The 21,956-nt window shown below is 41.4% G+C and overlaps 2 protein-coding genes across 2 annotated transcripts in view; one reads left to right on the forward strand and one right to left on the reverse strand.

The window, feature by feature from the left end:
* The first annotated feature begins 1,253 nt into the window (after positions 1-1,253).
* On the forward strand, positions 1,254-15,216 carry gap43 (growth associated protein 43). The gene is made up of 3 exons (XM_067594142.1): positions 1,254-1,572; positions 8,788-9,439; positions 13,935-15,216. The coding sequence occupies exons 1-3, from the start codon at positions 1,543-1,545 to the stop codon at positions 14,012-14,014; spliced, it is 762 nt and encodes a 253-aa protein (XP_067450243.1). The 5' UTR covers positions 1,254-1,542; the 3' UTR covers positions 14,015-15,216.
* A 2,567-nt stretch (positions 15,217-17,783) lies between these two features.
* The window catches only part of lsamp (limbic system associated membrane protein), a 202,328-nt gene continuing 198,155 nt past the window's right edge, over positions 17,784-21,956 (reverse strand). Inside the window, exon 8 of the mRNA XM_067594145.1 lies at positions 17,784-21,841. Within this exon, the coding sequence (XP_067450246.1) occupies positions 21,744-21,841 (98 nt within the window). The 3' untranslated portion in view covers positions 17,784-21,743. The remainder of the gene's footprint in view (positions 21,842-21,956) is intronic.

Consider the following 21,956-nt stretch of genomic DNA (forward strand, 5'->3'; position numbering starts at 1 on the left):
AGAGAAGAATAGCAAAGCACAAACCCTCAGGAGCCTTTCTCCTCCCTCCCGCTTTCCCTCCCTCCTTCCCTCTGTCTGTCCTGTTCTCCATCCCTCCCTCCATCTTCATTGTGTCTGTAGCATCTGCTGGTGCTCGCCAGTGTCAGAGCGGGGGTGGGGACACTTCTGACACCCCAGTGTGTCTGTGTGTGTGTGTGTATTATGAAAGACAAATACAGAGTGTGGGTGTTTGCATGAGCATGCGCCTGCCTGCCTGTATGTAATGGTTATAAATGTAGTTGTGGGGATAATGCATGTGTTGTGCCCGTTCATTAAACCAAACTGTGTACAAATGTGGGCACAGAGGGAGAAAAAATGGGGGAAGGAGGGAGAAAGCTTGCCTTTCTGCCACACCCGGCCCTCTTTCTTCCTCCTCCTACCTTCATCCTTTTCTTTCCCTCCATCTCTCTCCCTCTCTCTCTCTCACACACTCACTCCTCCTCCTCTACTCCTCTAGTCTATCTGCTGGTGTTTCCATGAGAACAGAGAGCGCTGGGTATGGGGGGTGGGGGGGTGGGTGGGTTGGTGGTGCGGGTGACGTGTCCTAAGAGCACTGTGTGTGTGTGTATGCATGCATGCATGCATGCACAGACACACACACACACACACACACACACACACTGCTCTCTTTCACACGTCTCTCCTGGCAAGAGCTGCTCCCGGCAGTGCCAGAAAACATGCTTTTGGCATCGCCGTGGCAATTTGGACGTGGAGCTCACAGGCTCATAACACTGATCTGAGATCCAGTGAGTGTATAACACACAGTCTGAGAGGAAGCCTGAGCAAGCAGAAGAGGCGACTTCCATTTGTGAGCCTCTTTTTTACAACAAAAAAAAAAGACACATCCCTATGTTTGGGAGGGGAGGAGATAAAACAGAGGGATAGTGGAGAGAAACAATAACTCAAAAACAAAATCAGATCTATGAGAGCAAAAATTGGAGGTATCCAGTCAGTCATTAAGAGAGAGCTTTTTTAGGGTGGGGCCGCAGCTTTTGCTGGAGCCAGGCTGAAAGAGAGGAGGAGGAGGAGGGTGAGAAGATGTAGAAGAGAGGAGTGCTGATCTAAAAGAGGTGGGGGGGTTCATCACTATGAGTGAGAAGAGGAGGAGGAGGAGGAGAAAGAGGAGGAAGGGGATGGTGTGGAGGGAAGAGGGGAGGAGAGAGGGATGGAGGGAGCGAGGGGAAGGGAGGGGTTTAAAGGGTGGGCTTGTAGTCATTGTCAGGCAGCGAGTAAGAGAGAGAGAGACAGAGGTGCGCCCAGGCAGACCGACTGAAGAGCGCGTGTGTGCAAACTGGGATGAGTAAATGCACTGGGCGGCTTAGCTGTTGATACAGCCACAGAGAGAGAGAGAGAGAGAGAGTGTGTGTGTGCACGAAAGCGAGCGAGAGAGAGAGAGAGAGAGAGAGCGCGCGAGAGAGAGAGGGTGAGAGAGAAGAAGTGAAAGGGAGAAAAAAGGAAAGAAAGAAGCAGAGCAGAAAAAGGGAGGATACTACAACTACAACTATGCTGTGCTGCATAAGAAGAACCAAACCGGTAAACTGCTCTGATTTGCTTTATCCATATTTCAGCTCTTTCATGTGACTAAATGATGCTTCTCAACTCTGAACTTTGTGAGTGTTGCTTTGTAAGTCAGATCAGGGTGCTTGAGGAGAGATTAGAGAAAATGTTGGTGTAATTTTCTTTTGACTTGGGGCCCGGCTTGTCTTATAGAAGTCTATCCACAGAGCCCAGACACGCCTAGTTAATGTGATTATCCTGCATGAATGGATGTTGCCACAATGCCTCTCAGACCTCACACTGTACTTGCAGAGAGGCACAAGACTGTAACTCGATCTTGAGGAGCCGGGCATTCCCTCCTATTGATCATGCACTTGTAAAAAGTGAAAGATTATTGAAAGACACTTGATAGGTTCTGTATTCTGATATTGTCGTAGCTGAAATACTCCATCATTTATTCAGGAGCTCTACTGAACTCGGCATAATCTACCATTGTTCATATTAATTAGTGCAACCTTTAATGTGCTCTTAATTGATGCCTTAAACAGGAGTCTTAATATCTTTTGTATTTGCGTTATCTTGAGCAGAAATGGGTGACATGGGAAAGTAAATTTCCACAGTGAGGAAAAAAAGGGTGGGGTACGGATTGAGTGAGCAGCACCATCATGTCAGTGGCCTCGGGGGAATACAATGGGAATAAATGAGTCTAAATGGATTATCATAGCCCTCCAGCTTTATAAGTGGATGCTGTCAATGGAGGGTACAATGAAGTGTGCACTCATTTAAAGGGTGTGAAAGGGTGGTGTTGGGTAGTTTGTAATAACCCATGTCTATTCTCAGTTGCAGGGAATTTAAAAAAAAAAAAAGGTGTTGCATGGAAACGGGTGGGTCTGGACAGTGGAAGAGAAGGTGCCACTGCTTCCTGTGCTTCCCTCTGTTGTATTTCAGCAGCTATCGTGGTAGTTTTGTGTGTGATCAAGGCTGGTTTCCTGCTGCTATCTCAAACTGATTATGATTTTATCGGACTCATAACATGCTGGATTCCGATGGCACTTGATTGCTTCTTAAATGTCAGCCTGGATGAGTCATATTAGCTCTGACAGGGAGGAGAGAGAAAGAGGCCGAGAGAAAGCAAGCGAGGCTCGCCAGTTGAGAGGCATGCGGGGAAGAGCAGGAAGCAGAGAGGCAGGCGGGGAGAGAACGAACAGCAGGGTGTGGAGTGTAGCTGGTGCACATGGAGGCAGATACGCACCAGTAAAGATGCATAGAGAGGAGGTAGAGAGCGAAGGAGCAAGGGTGGAAGGGAACCTGATGGCAGAGAGGTAGAGGGGCAGGTTTAAAAAAAAAAAAGGATTTAGACGGAGAGGGAGGTTTGCAAGGTATGGGGGAAGGTAGGGAGAGGCAGGCATGCAGCAAAGCAGAAAAGGGAATGAAAGTGGATGGGGGCAGGAAAACTCTGAGGAAATGTGGTGGTGACAGAACGAGGGATGAGGAGGTGAGCAGGCGCGAAGGTGAGAAAAATCAAAGGAGGGGGGAAACATGAAGGAATAGACGCCAGTGTGCTGCACACTGCAGCCATGTGGGTGAGGCACCGGCTTTTCGGCAAGCTTTTCCCACAGAACGCCATCGCTGCCTCGAGCATGTGTGTCTCACCACAGGGAAAAATATCCCCCCGGCCTAGGAGCACTTATCCTCCTGTTCCTGCTTTTGAGGAGCAGAGGCATAAATTAATCCAGACAGACTCTGTGGTCTTAATGGATGGATGAGCAAAGAGCATGGTTTTCTGCTTTATAACATGGCAATACTGCTGTGGGTCCTGCCACTGTGGAGTGTTAAGTGCTGTTGCAACATGTTCACTATGGGAGTGGCTGCTATTGCTTAATTTAAGTCTCCTTGGTAGCCCCAGCTTTAGCTTTATCTTCAGTTTTAGAGCAAAATTCAACTTAAGCTTCAACCACAGAGCGTGCTGCTTGTCTTTGGGGAAACAAAAAGGATCAAGTTCTCAGGCCCAGGTTCTTATTAAGCTCAGGTGTTCCACCACCACCAGGCCTACTAAAAGAATTTCATCATGAACCACAACTTATCAAATCCCACCCATATCTGCTCTTTTCCAGCGCCGCCCCAACTCCATCTCTACCTCTCATCCTAGCATCAGGACCATACCTGCCTGTCTTGTCCTGCCTAGCACCACCTCCACTTTTAGCATTTAGTTAAATCATTCTAAACCAAACTCCAAAGCCAAGACCCAGTCAGCTACCTTAAAACCAAATGATCTCCTCTCATATTGTGGCTCCACTTGCACTCAATGCCCTTTCCTCAGAGCCGGCTCCAGCCAAAGCATCAGCCACAGCCCTCATTTCCAGTTCCTGTTCATGCTTCACGCAACACCCCTCAACCCCAGCCCTTTTCCTCCAGCCCCTCTCCCTCTCCCCATCCTCATCCCTGGCCCCTATGAGATCAGTGGCGATTGCGGAGCCTTTGTTCAGACAGAGAGCCGGTGTAATTGAATTAAAGGCTGCTCCAGAGGATGTAATGATGTTGGCATATGGCTGCTTATTAGTTGCTGCGGAGCATCTTTTCCCGGGCCGTCGTAAAAAGAAACAGTGCATCCTTTAACATTGCTCATTTATTCACCGTCAAAGGATGGAGAGAGATAGAGAGAGAGAGAGAGAGAGAGAGAGGGGGAGAGGGAGATGGCGAGCGGGGGCTGTGGCAGTCACCACCTGAGCCCCCCTCTCCTCATCTGCAGGAGATAGCTGGCTAAAAGGGTGTGGTGCTCCGCTGAGTCTATCTGTATGTGTGTGTGTGTGAGGGAGAGAGGGAGAGAAAGAGAGAGAATGAGTGGGTAGCAGTTTGCTCAGTGAGAAAGAGAGGGAAAGGCGACAAAGAGAAAGAAGGAGAAGCAATTGCAGACAGCAGCCAGTCTTTGCTCTTTGGTGTCTGGATGGATCCTGCAGAAAAGCAGACGGCCATTGAAATCATGCTGGGATTTTCAGGAGAGAGGTGTCATTGCAGGAAGTATGTGTGCCGCCAGCAGGATGGCTAATATTAGCCTATCCCTCCGCCTGCTTGGGAACAGTGGTAATGTGACAAATGCTTCATTAGTTTTTCCTTTTTATTTAAATGAGATTTTATTACTTACAAAATTTGGTTTAATACACACAAATCTCCAATAATTACACATTAAAGTGAACTACATAAAATAAATTCAGCGGCTGCACCTGTTGGGTTCGTGATAAGAGGGGCCTCTGCAAAGCCACGTTCTCTAACTCCACCATTATAAATGCAAATATTACCTTTAATATTTCTCTCCCCTCTTGCTAGCGGCACTGCATTCGATCCAAAGCGGGGCGGAGCAGCGAGGTGAAAAGGGAGTCTCCCGCTTGAATGGATCAGAATTTCAAAAAAAAAAAAAAAAATCACGATCATATGCCCGTTTGATGCGTGCATTAGCATGAGCTGTGGTTGTGTGGTAATTCAACTAACCCCACCGCTCCGCCGTGTCTTCCCTCATTTCTCCACCTCCCCCCACTCCTGAAACAAGTCCCTAATGGCACTGGCGATGAGGCAGTGGGAAGGTGGCGGATTGTTACTGTGTGTCACCATTGGGGGATGGTATGTGTGTGTATTATGGATCTGTCGGTAAAGCCATTGACTCTGGGGTGTGGTTCTCACGACAGCCGGTGCCCACCCAAGGACAGACAGGGAGAGAGAACAGACTGCAGCTGATAGGCAAAGCTATAATAGACACATCCAACCGTCAGATAATGTAGGCTACTAAACACACTTTAGCACAGTCATTTATTACCTTTACAGACAGGACAGGATGTGAATGGCACTTCATTGTTTAGATAAATGAACCTGTGAGCTTTTGTACATTTAGATTCTAAACATGAAGGTGGCATTATTTGTCACCCACATATAGTACAGTAAAGGTGAGCTGCATGTCAATGCAACCTACAGCAAGCATTTAATGTCCCTACATTACAGCTATTATAATTGCAGGCAGATTGCTTAATTTGTTTCACAATCAAACAAGGAAAATCCAGCCATACAGCACTTTATATTGCAAATGTTCTACTTTTTGCCAGATAATAAAAAAAAACTGCTTTTAGTAGTTAACACAGTGTATCTATGGCAACCAGAAAAGAACGTGTTTAAAGAGGAAGCACTGCAGGCTAATTGTAAAAAGTCATTTGATTAACCTGATAATGCAAATATGTTGTCTCACTGCAAATTAATCAGGGAAGAGTTTAAACGGTCATGGAGTCTTAGTGTGAAGACTTAAAGGGAGTGTACCTTGTGGTGCGCTGTACCTTTGGGAGGTGCTGCTGTATTTATGAATGAAAATGTGTGCCGCACAGACACCAAGTGGAATAGCGCCTGCAGGAGGGGACGTGACCAGGGTTCAATTAACAGTCAGCCTTCCTTAACAGATTTTCAGTGATGTTTCTGTTTAGATAATACACAAGTTTTTCATGTGTTGCAGCTATTAACCACTGGTAGATTGTATATTACAACATAATAAGTTTGATTTTACAGGTAAAAGTACCTCAGCGATGAATCTTATGGTCCATGGAAACAAACTATATCAGTCAAAAAATCACAGCACAGCATTTTTGAAGGGACGCACGGACAAATATCACTAATGCAAATGATGATGCTACAATTGTGGTCAAACCATGATGGTGATTTTCTTCCCTCGACTTCATACACTGATATGAGATCACTTGGCACTCTGCTGGTATTTTATTACATTTGCACTCACACACCCTAATCTCTAAAGTAAATGACATCCCCTCCGTTCCAATAATGATGTCATACCCCCATATTCCCAAACACCCTCATCCATCGCTTTCTCTTTCTCTCTCTGTCTGAATCACTCTTTGCAGCCAGTAAGTAATTCTATTTAGAGTTAAGTGCTTGGGTCAAATTTTGGCAATTGTAAGCACCCATGAGATCAGACATAATAAAAGCCCAATAAGTCACCAGAGACACTGCATATTATTAAGAGCAGAGGGTGTGTCAGTGGTGCTTTGTCTGTCTCTATCTGTTCTAATAGTAGGACATTTGCTAAACTTTATATCCTCACTTAATAGCTAATCGTTAAGTAAACAGCTCTAGTTCAGGTTTTAAACATAAATCACTATATTTGAGGAGTAGTGTGAAGCCCCTGAAAATCAACTCTAGCCTCTCTAGCCAACCGTAGCATGTTGGTTTTTTTTCATTACATGGCACAAAATTGCTTGAGAAGATGGTATATATTAGAAATGCAGGAAGGTCTAAGGCAGGATTTACACCCTGAACCCTGGGGAGAGCATGTGAATAAAGGTGGAGGAGGTGAATATACCAACACAGCTGCACCTTGGCCTCGCTGCTGCAATATTGGACTGACACACTGACCCTGAAGAAGACATGTTGGTTTAGGGCCTCTGGCTCTTAAATCATGTCACACAGATGTGATACCTCACTCAGGCAGCTGTCCAAGTCAAACCCTGTATCCAATATAATGACACTATTAGAGACAGAGGGAATCGGGAAATAGACTGATGGATGTAGCTCCCAAGTCACATCTCGATTTTCATTCACGTTCACTGACCTTAAAGAAGATACCACTGCTCGGTTGGTGACACAGACCACCAGTATTAATACAGACACACACACACACACACACACACATTCAACCCCTCCAGCCCCCCACTGGCCCCGCACCGCACCCTGCTGCTACATCACACACAACCCCTCCTTAGCCATGCCGATTGCACCGCCTGATTTACGAGTTCCTATTGGCCCGCTCCCCTGAGGGGTCAGGTGCACTGCCAATCAGGGTGACATATAGTCTTTCATAGCACCAACCAGCAGACAGCGCTGTGATGAGTTAGCACTCTGGTTGTCAAGGTAACCTTTGATGGTTGGGAGGGGTATGGCAGTGAATGCTGAGGAGAATCTAGCAGGCAGCCCGTTCCCTAGCAGCCAGAGATGGAGCCGTAGAAAGCTACTGTACCTAGAGAATTGAGATTGGCTCATTATTTTGGAGAAAGCGCTTCAATTTTTGAATGCTTACATTTCTGTGCTAACAATTTTGATAAATCATTGGCAGAGAATGCAGAGAACATTAATGGATGCCATGAAGAGGCTCTACCTTGAAGTTTAATTATTCAATAAATCTATTTCAGCACAATTATCAAGAGGACAATATCAACCTCATGCCTGGATTGAAAAACCACAATAAATGCCTAGAGTCATTTGTTGTGTCCCAAATCCCAATGTGTTCAATTCATTATGTGGAGAGAATTGACCCACAGACGCATCTGTTATTCCCTGATTCTCATGTTTCACAATGGCACTAAATCTCCCCTCTCCAGCGCATAAAATGCCATAGATTAATTCTTTTGTCAAACCAATCACTGGTTCCCTACAAAGCCCTGATACCTGGAAGGACTGACACCAATACAAAACCATTCCGACTCTGCAGTTTTCTCACATCTTTATCATTTTGGCCTAACTGATGCTGCACTGCCTGCATGCTCTTTGACAATTTGTGTTTGCTTCATGTTGCTTATACACATTTATTTAAGGTGCACATTTAAAGTTTTTAATTGGTTGAACCTTGGTTAGAGAATATTTTACCTTGATTTGTTTGCTTATTCATTTTGATTGTACTGATTCATTTTGTTTGCCACTTTCAGTGCTCATCATTCATTCCTTTATTTGATTTGATTTCTTTTCATTAGATTTATATGACTCATATAGCACAACCCACTATTTGATGGACAGCTATGGATCCAGTTACCAAAGGTAATATCATGGACCCCCTTTCAATATTTCATTGTGTACTGTCCTATCCCTAACCCTGTTCCTCATCCAATCCTACACTTCTACTCAATTCTAAACCAGTCCTGAAACCCTAACCTGACTTGCCCCAGCCTATAATTCTCCAGTAAGAGTTATAAATAAACTCATAAGTTAACTAACACACTCCCTCTCATAGCATATACTTTTGTCTTTCTCTCACTTCTGACCTTTCAACTCATCACAAGTTGTAATGTACCTTTTTCCTTCATAGGATTGTAGGCTCAAATAAAATATGCCAGCATGAGATCTTGGGATGATCATTCTCGAGCTACATTCCACTACAGTAGTGGAATACTTTGATAGATTATAGCAAAACAACTGTACATTTCCATACTGGCTACCAGTGAACCTTTACCATGGCTTACAGTTAACACACCACTTTCTTTTGGCTACCAGGTGGAGAAGAATGAGGAGGCGGATCAGAAGATTGAACAAGATGGAACCACCAACAAACCTGAGGACAAGGCCCACAAGGCTGCCACCAAAATACAGGCCAGCTTCCGTGGACACATAACTCGGAAAAAGATGAAAGACGGAGAGGAAGAGAAGGAGGGAGACAGCCCTGCTGCTGCAGAAGAGGCAACAGAGGGAGGAGAGGAAGCAAAGAAAGCGGAGGGAGAGGAGGCACCTGCAAAGGAGGAGGAAGCTGCAGAAGAGGAGGCTAAGAAGGAGGAGGAAACGAGCCAAGCCAAAAGCCCAGTGGCAGACAAGCCAGATAACTCTCCGGCAGCTGCCGCTGCCTCTCCTGCAGGCGCAGCAACGTCTCCTGTAGCAGCAGCACCCACTGCTGCCTCTCCTACGGCCGCCACAGCGCCCTCTGAGCCCCAGAAAGAGGAGCCAAAGGCAGAGGAGAAAGCTGAGGAGAAGCCCAAAGAGGAGGAGGCCCCAGTGGTGGCAGCCAAGAGTCCCACCACAGCCACAGCTGAGGAGAAGAAGGAGGAGGAGAAGAGTGAAGAGAAAAATGAGGAGGCCAGACAAGCCGATGTGCCTGCTGCTGTCAGCCCGACAGCTGAGAAGGAGGAGCCTAACCAAACAAAAGATAAACAAGGTATGCAGATTGTTGGGGCCTCATAACTGGCATTCATTGCAGCAGGATTCATATGAAAATTAAACCCATTACATGCCAAATGAAATAAGCTTACTTGGATTTGAACAAGTGCCTTCAAGCAGGTTCTCTATCAACGAAACACTTAGTTGCACATGTTTCTGAGGGCACTGAGTTCAGAGACAAAAATAATTCAAGACACTGTCAGCAATCAAAAAGCAATTACTTACAATAAAGAACTATAGGTGAATAGGTGAGCTTTCCTGTAGTCTGCTTGGCAGGCACCACAGGAAATAACTGCTTGTCGAGTCTTTGGGATTTTAAGATCTTTGGCAGTGCTCCACCATTCACTGGTTAACACAGAAATGCAGCTCAATATTTGATTAGGCAGCTTTGTATCTGAGACTCTGCAAGATCCATACTGATGAGGTGGAGACTGGAACTGAAACACAGGGTTGCAGATGATTAGCACCAGTCAACAATGTTGTACAATGTGTCAGTATTATCTTGGGAATGGTCATATCTCAGAGGTACTGTGAAAACGCAATGTTTCATGTTTTGTGAGTTACAAAGATTTATCTCAGATGGATTCATGAACTAAAGACTTTCATGATATCAGGACCAACATATGAACATTGCTGCTACAATCATTTATTCAAATTTAAAAAAAATATTGAAATGAAAATTGATGACCCCATTAAATCCTTACACATTGCAGCAGGTTGAAATATTTGATAACCTTAAACAACAGCTAATAGATTTCAAAGCAAACCACCATTTGACGTCCAATTATAGCAGAAACTTGTACCTGAGAAGAAACTGGAAGACCATGAAATTACATTATAACATTGATACAACACACTCTCCTGACATATACTTGACATGAACTCATATTTCTGGTCCAAGGACTCTCAGACTGGGTCAGACAGGTAGTTAATGGAGCATGCTCAGTCTGGAATAAGTGGGGGTGCGAGGTGGGAAACGCACGCACACACAAACACACACACACACACACGCACACACACTCCAACTGGAGAACTACACCAAAACTAGGTCACCTAGGCAGCACTGTCTCTCTGTTGTCATAGTTACCACCTCGATGGGATAGCTGGCCTGCATGGAGCAGCGCAGGGATAACAGGTGCTCTGATTTAAATGAATGATTAATGATCCCTACTGGTCACGATCCGCACCAGGGAAGTCTGTCACAAACAAACACTACTTGACAAAGAACTGCTAATTAAGAACCCACTGCTGGGTCACAATCTGCTTTACAAACTGAACTTACTCAGAGAACAAATGAATATTTATAACTTATGCTGAAGTCACTTGCTTATGGTTTGTCAGCGCACAGAATGGAGTTTTATACACAAGGACACCAGGTACTGTGATCCAGTTAAATAATTCATGAGCTAGCTTGGGTATGATCCAGATTCTCCACCACAGAAAGTCTAGTGCCTGGCTTCAACTGCATAATAGTAATTATACATAATAATGATTAACTTTATTTATATAGCACCTTTCATACATGAAATGCATCTCAGTGCTTCACAATTTAAATAACAGGTAAAATATTAAAATACATTTTAAAAAGGGGGTGTAAATAAAATAATGAACTTAAAAAAGAAAAGACACAAAAAGATTCAAACATGACCATAACCAATTCCATTATCATCATCTTAATAATTGTAATCTGCTTAGACTGAATAGTAGTGTACATAATAAGAAAATGGCAGTGGGGTAGTGATAACAGCTAAACTCATTGTTGCTGTCCTCTATCCTCAGATTCAGAGAACTCACAGTTTGTGTCCAAAACTATAGAGAGCAGGGACTTTAGAAAATGAGTGATGTGAGCTATTTTCTTTGTTCCAGTTAAAACTGGCAGCAGCATCCTGTATGAGCTGTAAATGACTTGTGAACAGAGGATTGCAGTAGTCAAACCTACTTCTAATAAAAGCATGTAGAAGCTTCTCTGCAGCTGCGATAGAACCTGTATGCAGCTGGAAAGTTAGGTCAGACACTAATTAACGCTAAAACCCAGATTTTTTTTACATGTGGTGTGATGTGCTGAAATGGTGCTGTAAACTGTAGGCACATTTTTTGTCTTTGCTCATTTGGGCCAATAAGGGTTTTGATGTGATTTAGTTTTAGGAAATTTTAATGATATATATATAAATTAATGTCAGAGATGCAGCTCTCAAGGGAGTAAAGGGGACTGAGGTCATTAGGACCAACAGCTATATAGAGCCAGGTGTCATCTGCATAGCAGTGAAAATCAATACTGTGCTTATGGATGATGACCTACAACGGTAACATATAAAGACTGAAAAGCAGAGGACCCAGGACAGAACCTTGCAGGACTCCATGTGGAATGTCTGTTATTTGTAATGAGAAGTTTTAAATTGAGACAAAAAGTTGGGTCATGTCTTTTATTACAAAAAAAAAAAAAAAAAAAAAAAATCCGAAATAGTGATCAAGTTAGAAGTGATACCAGTCACAGTGCTTCCTTACATTTTATGGTTTACTTTATATTTGGTTTTTAGTTCCACAGTAAACTATGTGTCTTGTTCTCATTAACATTGTTTACTGAAGACTTACAAATCAATGGGCAGACCATGACATAGATCACCAGAGTTTGGGAGTTTAATTTCTCATCTGCAATCATTATTTGCAAATTACTCAACAAAACTAAAGCAGTAATATCACCGTTGTAGATAACTGAATTGGCACTGATGTCAGAATACTTGAAATGACAGACTTTGCCTCTGCAAATTGGGTGAAATTGCATTTGCATCACACAGTTCAGTGACTGTAGAGACACTCTCAAGTCTGTCGTAGGGACTAACAAGCAAATTACCTTCTACCTGGAAGATCTGCTATGACTCATACTGTCTTAAGTCACACACACACATTAGTGCAAGCACTAACGCAGACATCATCGCCCCGCCTCTCTGTCTTTTTCTCTTTCCCGCTCTTTCTCTCTCTCTCTCTATCACACACACACACACGCACACACACACACACACACACACACACACATACGCACACACACATACTAATGCATACACACACACACACACTGACACATACACACACACACACTAGCGCATACACACACTAATGCATACACACACACACACACATGCACTCCATTACCCCAATCTCCGATGCAATGATGTCATCCTTTGATGCCTCCTCTTTCTATTAAAAGAGTATGAGATCATTGTGGTGTATGACATCATTGCTCTCAGCATGCTTGAATAATAGGTTTGATTAGAAACAATAAAATAAAGCTTTTAACCTTAATCCTACTGACTGGGGTACCTGCAGACCCCAGAGATTTACTTTTTGTCATATCTCACAGGTGCTTTATTTTATCATTCTAATTTTTCATGATCTTGTCAATCAGTTTGTTCCTAATGACTTCATATCATTGTTTTCTGTTTCTGTTTTAATTAGTGCTTTTTAAAAATACCAATGCATTGGGGTCCTCGGGGTCCCAAGTCAAACGCACCCAATTCCGCCTATGCAATTTTAATAGATTTAAAAATTTATTGAGTTTAAATTTGCTATGGGTTCTAATTTAAAGTATCACACACTATCAGGCGGGTAAGCGTCATTTTGAGGGCTTTGTGGAAAGACTGCACTTGGGATAAAAGCTGCAATTTGTATTAAAGGGAAGTAAATATTTTTGTTTTACACAATATGCAAATTAACTGTAACTTTCCTAAATAATATTAATCTGTATTTTTTTCAGATGACATTGATTACATAACAGTTTAACGATTATAATGGTTTGAGTAGAAATAAGTTCACTTTTAATACACCAGAGCAACATAACTCAACAAACCTGAAACTTGTAATGGTTGAGTGAGGTATCATGGATCATTATTCAGCAGTATTCGCCTCTTAGTAAACCACCACAGGATGTTATTACTGTGCATGACACTCTGGGCATCACACATTATCAGATGTGACAGGCCGAGATGCTGCTGTTAGCATTGTGATGTCAGTTCAAATGCTTCATGGGTCCATTAGGAGCACTCTCCTTTATTATTTACACAGTCAATGTAGGATTTCAGACATTAGGTTGCATCCTCTGACTGACGTGCTCTGAGGTTTAGTGAAGATGACATGGTGTGAGCAACATGCAGTTACATACACAGTTATTCATATTTTCATACAGTATGAATTTGAATGTTACTTTATGCTTGTTTTTCTTTCACCAAGAACCTTTTGAATTTAAATATTTAAAACATCAAACGTAGCAGCTGACATGTGATACCTTTGATGCTCAGTATCTCAGAAGAACCAGACAGAGCTTTATTATTCCAACCTCACAATGTAAAAAGTCTTCTCCACAGGCTAATTTTCTCTCTTCTCTCCAACCCACCTTTTATCTATCATGTCCCCCTTCCTCCCACCTTTGCCTCTTACTTTCCTCCTTTTCCTTTTTATGTTTTCTTATCTCCTCTTCCTCCTTCCCTCCTTCCACCCAGATGCTGCAGAGGAGTCTAAAGCAGAGGAGGCCACCCCGGAAGATGCAGCGGCGGAGGCCACCGAGTCCAAGGACGACTAAGTCAAAGTCTAACCTGAAGAAAGCAGAATTAAGAGTATGAAGAATAACACAAAACAAAAATCTAAAAAGGTTGCTCTTTGCCTTCCCAATGTGAAGGCAGTCCGTTTCTATTTGTTTGTCATTTTTTGTGTGGCAATGATTTTCTCATGTTGGGGGAGTTTCCAGCGTGAAGTTTTTTGGCTCAAGCTAATACTATGAAGAAGTGGTGGTGGTGGTGGTGGTGATGATGATGTTGTTGATGACTATGAAAAATGATTGTTACCTTGATGATGGTGAGGAGGAAGATTTGATTTGGAACATCTCCACTATTTATTATAAGTGAATCAGTGGTGGAATGAGTGCTCCCAACTGGATCTTTACACATTTAAAATGCATTGCGAATGCATTGTACTTTATGTGCATCGCAATGCACTTCCTTAAAACACATCTTGCAAATAAAATCCGTACCTCTGCAAATGCACGCACAAAACAAGCTGGTTTTAAAATGCAACTCTAGTTTTCAACACGGTACAAGTGTATTGAGAACACAGCAAACAGGTAATATACTGACACATCGGTTGGAGAATAGAATGTATAAATAAATGTGTGACATTTCCAGTTGGGCAGCGTTATCCGACATCCAAAAACAACATCGAGGACAAAACTATTACTCTCTCTCTATTCTGCTTGAGTCATTCAAGCTTGGTTTACACCCCTTTTAAAAACTCTCTGTTTACTCACATTTACAGTAAAGGACCTGTTGCCATTTGAATGATCATATAATAAACTGTAGAAATCAGCTATAGTATTGATGTAACTGGCTCTTACATGACGATTTATGTTCTGCCAACCAAACATGAGAACAGTAGCATGAACCATTGAACCAGATGCATGATGGGAACTCTCCCTCTGAGAGGAACGTTTTCGCAGTCACAAAAACTTAAGAGGTGTGGCGGCTTCTTTTTGATGTCTTTGGTGTTGTTATGACAGTTTATATGAATTGGAAACATACTCTTGCACTGATGTTAAGAAAAAAAAGTGTAAAAAGAAAAATCAAACAAACGAGCAAACAAAAAATACTTTTCCTATGTTCCAGTGAGTGCAATGTCCAGTTTCAACCTATCAAGGAGTTCAAACTTGTGAGAAAAAAAAATATGAAAAAATAAAAATGGTTTCAATGTCTGTTTTCAAAATAAAGCAAATGTGCCAATTACCATCATAAACTGTGGAGTTTGTTTAAAGCTTCCTGTTACATCAGAGGGTGGAACATATTAAGGGCAATATTGACTTTAAAGACATACTTTAACAATCTGGGAAATGCACTTATTCACTTTCTTGGCAAAAGATGGAAGAGAGGATTGATACTATATTTGTCGGTCTAATATAAAGCTGGAGTAGTGGGCTAGCTTAGCTTAGCATAAAAGAGCTAGCGGTAAACACCTAGCCTGGCTCTGTCTGAAGGTAGTAAAAAAATCTGCCTACCATCACCTCGAAAGCTCACTAACTAAACCGTATATCTTTATTTGTTTAATCTGCACAAAAAACAAGGTGTAGAATCAACAATTTGTAGTTTTGTAGGGGTTATGTGTGGGACGATTTCTTGATTGCCGGCGTAACTTGCTGGGGTCTCTGGTGGTTGCCTAGCAACCTCAAGGTGGCATGGAGATATAATAAGTTAATTGGTAAGCTTTAGCAAGTGATCAGAAACCTGGACGAGGCGTTTACATGCCTCAGTATCTCAGTATATCAGAGTATTCTAGCTAGCATATCATAGTTTCACAAAACGAGGATAAATTCTTATCCAGGTTTCTGAAACCAGAATATGATGTTCACATGAAATACCTGATCATACTGTAACCAGGACACTAGTGTGCATGTAAACACAGTCAGTCTTAGGTTTGATTTGAGTTTGTTAAAGGATAGGTTCACAATTTTTCAAGTCTGTCTTAAAACAATAGTTAGTTATATATGAACATTGACAACCTGCTGTAATCATTCCTACTGATAACACAGACCATTACAAGATTCCTTTCAAACACACTAATAATATAATCGATGGAGGACAAAATCCACAGTCCTCGTTTTGTTTAAAAAATGTTCTTAAATGTTTATCTAAAGCTAATATTGGCTTCAGCAGTCTGAGTTAATCAAATCAAGTGGATATCTTCCAAAGTTATTTCTTCTCAGTATAAAATTCATTAAGTTTGTTTCTCCGGACAGTGTTTCCCTGTTGAGCTGCAGTGGAAGTACAGTAACAAAAAGAGGGAATTTGGCACTAAAAAGACTGTAACTTTGAAAAATATCTACTTGATTTGACAAATATGGAAGGCTGAAGCCTGATATTAGCTTCATATTAGCTTCAGGTAACTTTCAAATATATTTTTGCACAGAAGGAGACCAGTAGATTTTATCCCTCATCACTTACATTGGAAGTGCGTTAGGAAGGAATCTCTTAACCATCTGTACAGGCACCCCTGTTTTTGTGCATCAGCCCGAAAATAATCTACTCTTTAAATTTTACCACCAAAAAGTCAGAATGAGTAGAAGTGATCCTGAACCAAAGTTACAGAGGCTAAAGTGTCCCACAGGTGGGACAGTGTTGTTTAACAGGTTAATGGTCACTATTGACAGGAACTATTACAGCAACAAAAAACTGTTTCAATGTTCATTTGGGCACCTGACTATTGTTTTAAGACAGACTGTGACCCTATCCTTTAATCTTGTTTATACTGAGATAATTATCTAAAGATCCTATCAAAAGAGACTGGATGCAACACTAATAAATGCGAATGCTGGGAATTCAAATTGGACCCATGTGACTTCTGCTATGATAGTTTGGTTCAGTAAAAATGAAATAAATAAGAATAACCCCCAGGGTTAACTTAAATATCAAATCAGACACAAAGAAGTTTCATGACCTTCACGCTAATGAAGCTGGTTTGCTGAACACGCAGTCCTGGAATGAGCATGATGCCTCTGAAAAGTTTAATTTATCAACCTCTACCTTCTGAGTCATACACTCTCCCATACCGTCCTCTCCTTATATACTTTTATTGTCAAGTTATAGAAAAAAAACTCCTTCCTTGCCCAACACTTTTAGGTCCCTCTATTTCCAGGACTGAAATTGGTGTCACCACTCTATTATTTTTTCATTTTTATTTTGTGTGCAACTAAGTGAAAAAATGACGCTCATTTTCACTGTTGCATCCGGTCTTTGTGGATGAAAACATCACCTACAGTAAACATATAAAATACAGCATCTACTTTCAGCCACTGAGCTGTTGCAGATTAGATATTTCACTCATGGATTCCTCAACAGCTGTTACAGGAAATTGTGAGTGTCTCATTTGCTTTCCCCGCCCACATTGTCCCAGCTGGTGTGGGGGTGTGATCTGGGAACCATGCAGACACAAGCCTGTTTGTCTGACCTTCGACCTGCAAGATCCTCTGTTCATCTTCAGAGTTAGACGCTAATAATGATGGAGAATAATGTGTTTGTGTACTCATTCTTCCACAGGCATACTGGGAACATAATTTGCTGTGTTATGACACCTTGTGGAGAAACGTTTAACCGCAGCATGGCTGGAAAAAAGCAACAGTTGCCATGGTTGTACAGTGAGCCTGTGCCATATTGTGATTGTTGTGCCTCCATATGTGGTTGTGATCACTCCAGTCTTACCTTTCATCTTTGGCACCAAAAGTGAAACTGAAACCCTCCCATGGTGAGGAGCAGAACCTCAGTTGTATTTCTCACACTTTCTGAGGACAAAAATGTCTTCCAGAGAGTAAATAACAATACATATATTATTTTATTTGCATGTTACATGGTGATAAACACAACAGTACGTGTGTTCCAAGCTGTCTCCAAAAAGAGTTTACTTGCCCCGACATCTCAAGTCACATTCAAATACAGAACATTAAATTCAAACAATTTTTATTTTGTATTATGAACATTTTCTCATATACCTTTATTACATACCATTTTTTTTTTAGAAACTGACTGCAATTACCTTATGCCATAATAAAGTAAAGTAAAATTAAATTAAAAAAAAACAAAATGGGACATTGCTGTGTCATAATGCGTGATTCAATCTTAATTTCCCATGACAAAGGGCGGGAAGTACAAACGTGATAGTTACATTTGCTTTTTAAATTTTTCAATGTTGACTTGTATAAACACGATCTTATGGATTTGCTGACTTTACAACATTCTACGGTAGAAACATCATACTGTATATACACACAGAGGAGGAAAAGGAAAAGAAAAAAAGAATCCAAACTTAAAAATAGAGGGTTACCACTGTAACCATATAGCTCAACAGAAAGCAGAAAGTTAGCTGTTTGGCCAACTCATCATGTATCTCATGCCTCGTAACTTTTCAGGTCGGTTAATAATAATGAACAGAATCAAATGAGTACACGCGCACACATACGTAAGCCAGATTTATACAGTGAAGCGATGGTGATTTTTTGAGGCAATGCTCATAGTAAACTAGGTAGCTGTATCTACAGTCTTTAGTAGATATCCAGGGTCTGTCTACAGGGGGGTTGGTGCTGTGTCCATAGGCTGGCTGTTGGTCTTTATGAGTAATGGAGGGACAGTTACTCCTTTTTGCTTTATGGGTAAAACAGAGCTCCATGGCTTTTACATCTGTGGTCTTAGTACACCAGTCAGTGCTTATGGGCTGGTTTTAACCTGCATGGACACACTTGGACATCCACATTTGTGAGATTTCACTCATGAAAATAGTAGAAAGTTTAGGCAATGACAGTCAATTTACTGTAGCATCTTTTAAAATAAACTTCCTTATGCTATCTCCTTGATGCAGTGCATACCAAGCAGATTAAAATAAAATGCTGAGCACAGTTTGGCCCTACTCTGGCAGTCTGCCGGGTCTTCTCTGGCTAAAAAAACAAAACAAAACACATCTTAGTTTGTCTGAGAGTCTGCCAGTTACTGCCCAAGACCAGCCTTGCTCTGCCCTGAGGTTTGTAATGTGACACAAAGTGAGACAGACAGACTTACTGGGATAGACATGTAGCACAGAGAACTCTCATGCAAACTGACCATGAAGAACTTTTTCACCACCAGATCATTCACTTCTTATTACAGTAAGAAGATAAATGTTGCAAACTAAAAGCAACCCATGCTAGCCAGAGGCTAAAAAAGCGAGAGAGCCTGCAGAAATTCCAATCTTGTACAAAACATCAGGAGTCAAGTTAATCATTAATCAAACATTAAAGTGGTTACACCAGAGTTGTTCAGTTCTAAAAAATGAATTAAAAAAAAGCATGTGTAAGATGATGAAAGCATAAAAACAAGAAGCTTTCTTATCACTTCCTAGACTGAAGAAATCAGATTGCTGTAACTGATGGGGATGTGAAATATTATTTAACTATTTAAATGCATCACTTTTGATTGGATTGTGGCCTGTTTCAGTCTCTGCACAGCACTATTTTTACCATTTCACCCACATGAAAACAAGATGGCACTACAATGTCACACAGCCACGGCCTCAGAAGCATTTACAATGAAAACACTGGGAACAAGTATTTAATGTATTACAAAGATGACATTAATTACACGTGTGTTTTACAGTACTGTACCGTCTCGGCTCGGTTGTTAAATGAGCGGAGAGACGTGAACACACATCAAGTGGAGGAGCTGAGCTGGGCGCTGGAGTCTGTACGCTATTAGTCACCCTACCGTAGGTCAAAATAAATGTCAAAAAAGGCAGCTAATAGTGCACCAGTTCAAACAATTCTCCACACAACAGCAAGGACCTTTGAGCTATTTTCTGAAGGAATTGCACTGGTTGAAAGATCTTGTGAGTTTCACAAAATACTGACACATGTAGTATTCATTTAAACATTTTGTTCATAAAGAAAGAAATTCAATAATCAGCCTAAATACTGGCAGAGGTGTGATTTAATGGTATTATTTTGTTAAAGAGGCTCATCAGCAGTGGCCTTCAAGCAACCATTGAGGGGAATAAGCTTTCAGTGTTCAGTTGTGCTGCTCTTATATTGAATTCTTGGTATATGAAGGAGCATTACAAGTTAGACATAATATGCCATTCCCTACAATGTCATGTAAGCCAGCACTTGTATCATCTCAAGGATAGGTACAATAATAACTGCACAAAACTATCTTCTTTTTATGCTAGACCTTATTTTTTTAAAGAAAAAAAACATCATTGTCTAATGGGCTTCAATTCACATGATAGGGCAGGATTGCCAGTTTAAGATCTACAAGTTATTCATTGTTCAACAAATTGCTACCCTATTCAAAAACATGGACACATAAAATTTGCCTTTTCATATATAAGGACATTGGATTCAAGTATATATATATACACAACTAAAATGAATGAGGTAAAGACAGAAAAAAAAAAAACCTCAATATCAATATATCATGGATTTTCTGTATCATTTCATATTAAAACACACATACTTCTTTGAAAGAGAGAAACTAAAAGTAAGTCATTCATTGGTGTCATACATTTTTATCCAAATTCCAGCAGTATAGAAGAAAGATCCTAAAACTCATGAACTAAATGCAAACACTGTATGTGGTACAGTATATGTCACTAAATGCAGTGCAGTCTGCCGTGGAGCAGAGACAAACCGCACAGTATGGTTGGTCGGTTGTCAAACAAGCAACACTGCAACAATTTTACTCTGTTTCCAGTTGTTACAGAGGCAGAACAAGTTGTCTTATCATAGAGAAATACAAAATGTTACTATGTACAGTACGCATCATTATAACCTACTGTGTTTTTTTTTCTCTTTTTTCTTTTTGAAAGTGAGAGTCCTGCTGCAAAAGAAGAAGAGGAATTATTTTTGGAATAAAGGCGAGTGGTTGCAAAGCCACTGAATGAGGATGTAGATATCTATCACTAGATAAACTCATTTCCTCAGGTTTGTTCTCCGCATGGTTTAGCTCAGGAGGATCAACTCGATTCTATTAACTGCATCCTCGATTTATGGATTCGGCAGCAGCAACCCAAGACTGCTGCATCTAGAAACAATGTCATACTCAGCTAATGCAGTATATCAGTGTTTCAGTCTAATAGCATCAGATTATAGCAGTACAGACTTTAATATCAAGCTTTAATCTTGTTATAGAATCACTTTACTGGCTGCAGTATGTTCCCTTTTGATTTCTGTATGTGTTAGTCTAAATTCCATATAGTTTATTGATGTTTGGCAGATACTTTGCTGCTCATTAATGCACTGGTTAAACAGTTAAATCTACAATTTCAGTTAACATAATGCAACTATGGGAGTAAGGAGAAATATACTTTATGTCTTCAGTACTTGTAGAGACAAATGATTGTTGGCATCCCTATGAGTGGGGCACCTCTGCTTTCATTCCCATGAAGACAAAAATACAACATCTCAAACCCCATCCAGACCCCAAAGACAAGATATAGCAGAAACAAAGAAGTGCATACGAATTAAAAAGAGCAACACAATTCTTTAACAGAGCACTGTTTGCTTGTTCTGTCCTTCATATCACTGTTGTTTTTTGATTTTTTTTGTTGCTGTTCTTATAACATTTTACTTATAACCCATCGCTTGTCGTAATATCTGTAAGCAGTGCCAGAGAGCACATAAGGTTTTCGTATGATGCAAACAGTCTGGGGACGGTAAAGTTGGTAATAAGGTAGCAATAAGGATGTCGGTGAGTTGGAGAGAAGGAGGAGAGGGAGGCCGGGGGAGGACGAGGAAGAGGAGGACAGCGGTATTAACACTTGAAGAAAAGGCAGGCGAAGCAGGCCAGCAGGAGCCACAGTGATTGAGATACACAGGCAGAGCCGTTGATATCTCGACCTGTCCCGGGTCCTGTGGAGAGAGAGAAAGAGGGAAAGAGAGGAGACAGGAGTGTTAATGTAGAAGTCGCTGCCAGAGAGTTTACCCAGACTGGCAGACCCAACACCTTGAGAAACAGTAGCAGACC

This window comes from Thunnus thynnus, chromosome 7 (assembly GCF_963924715.1).
Source record: "Thunnus thynnus chromosome 7, fThuThy2.1, whole genome shotgun sequence".
Taxonomy (NCBI): domain Eukaryota; kingdom Metazoa; phylum Chordata; class Actinopteri; order Scombriformes; family Scombridae; genus Thunnus; species Thunnus thynnus.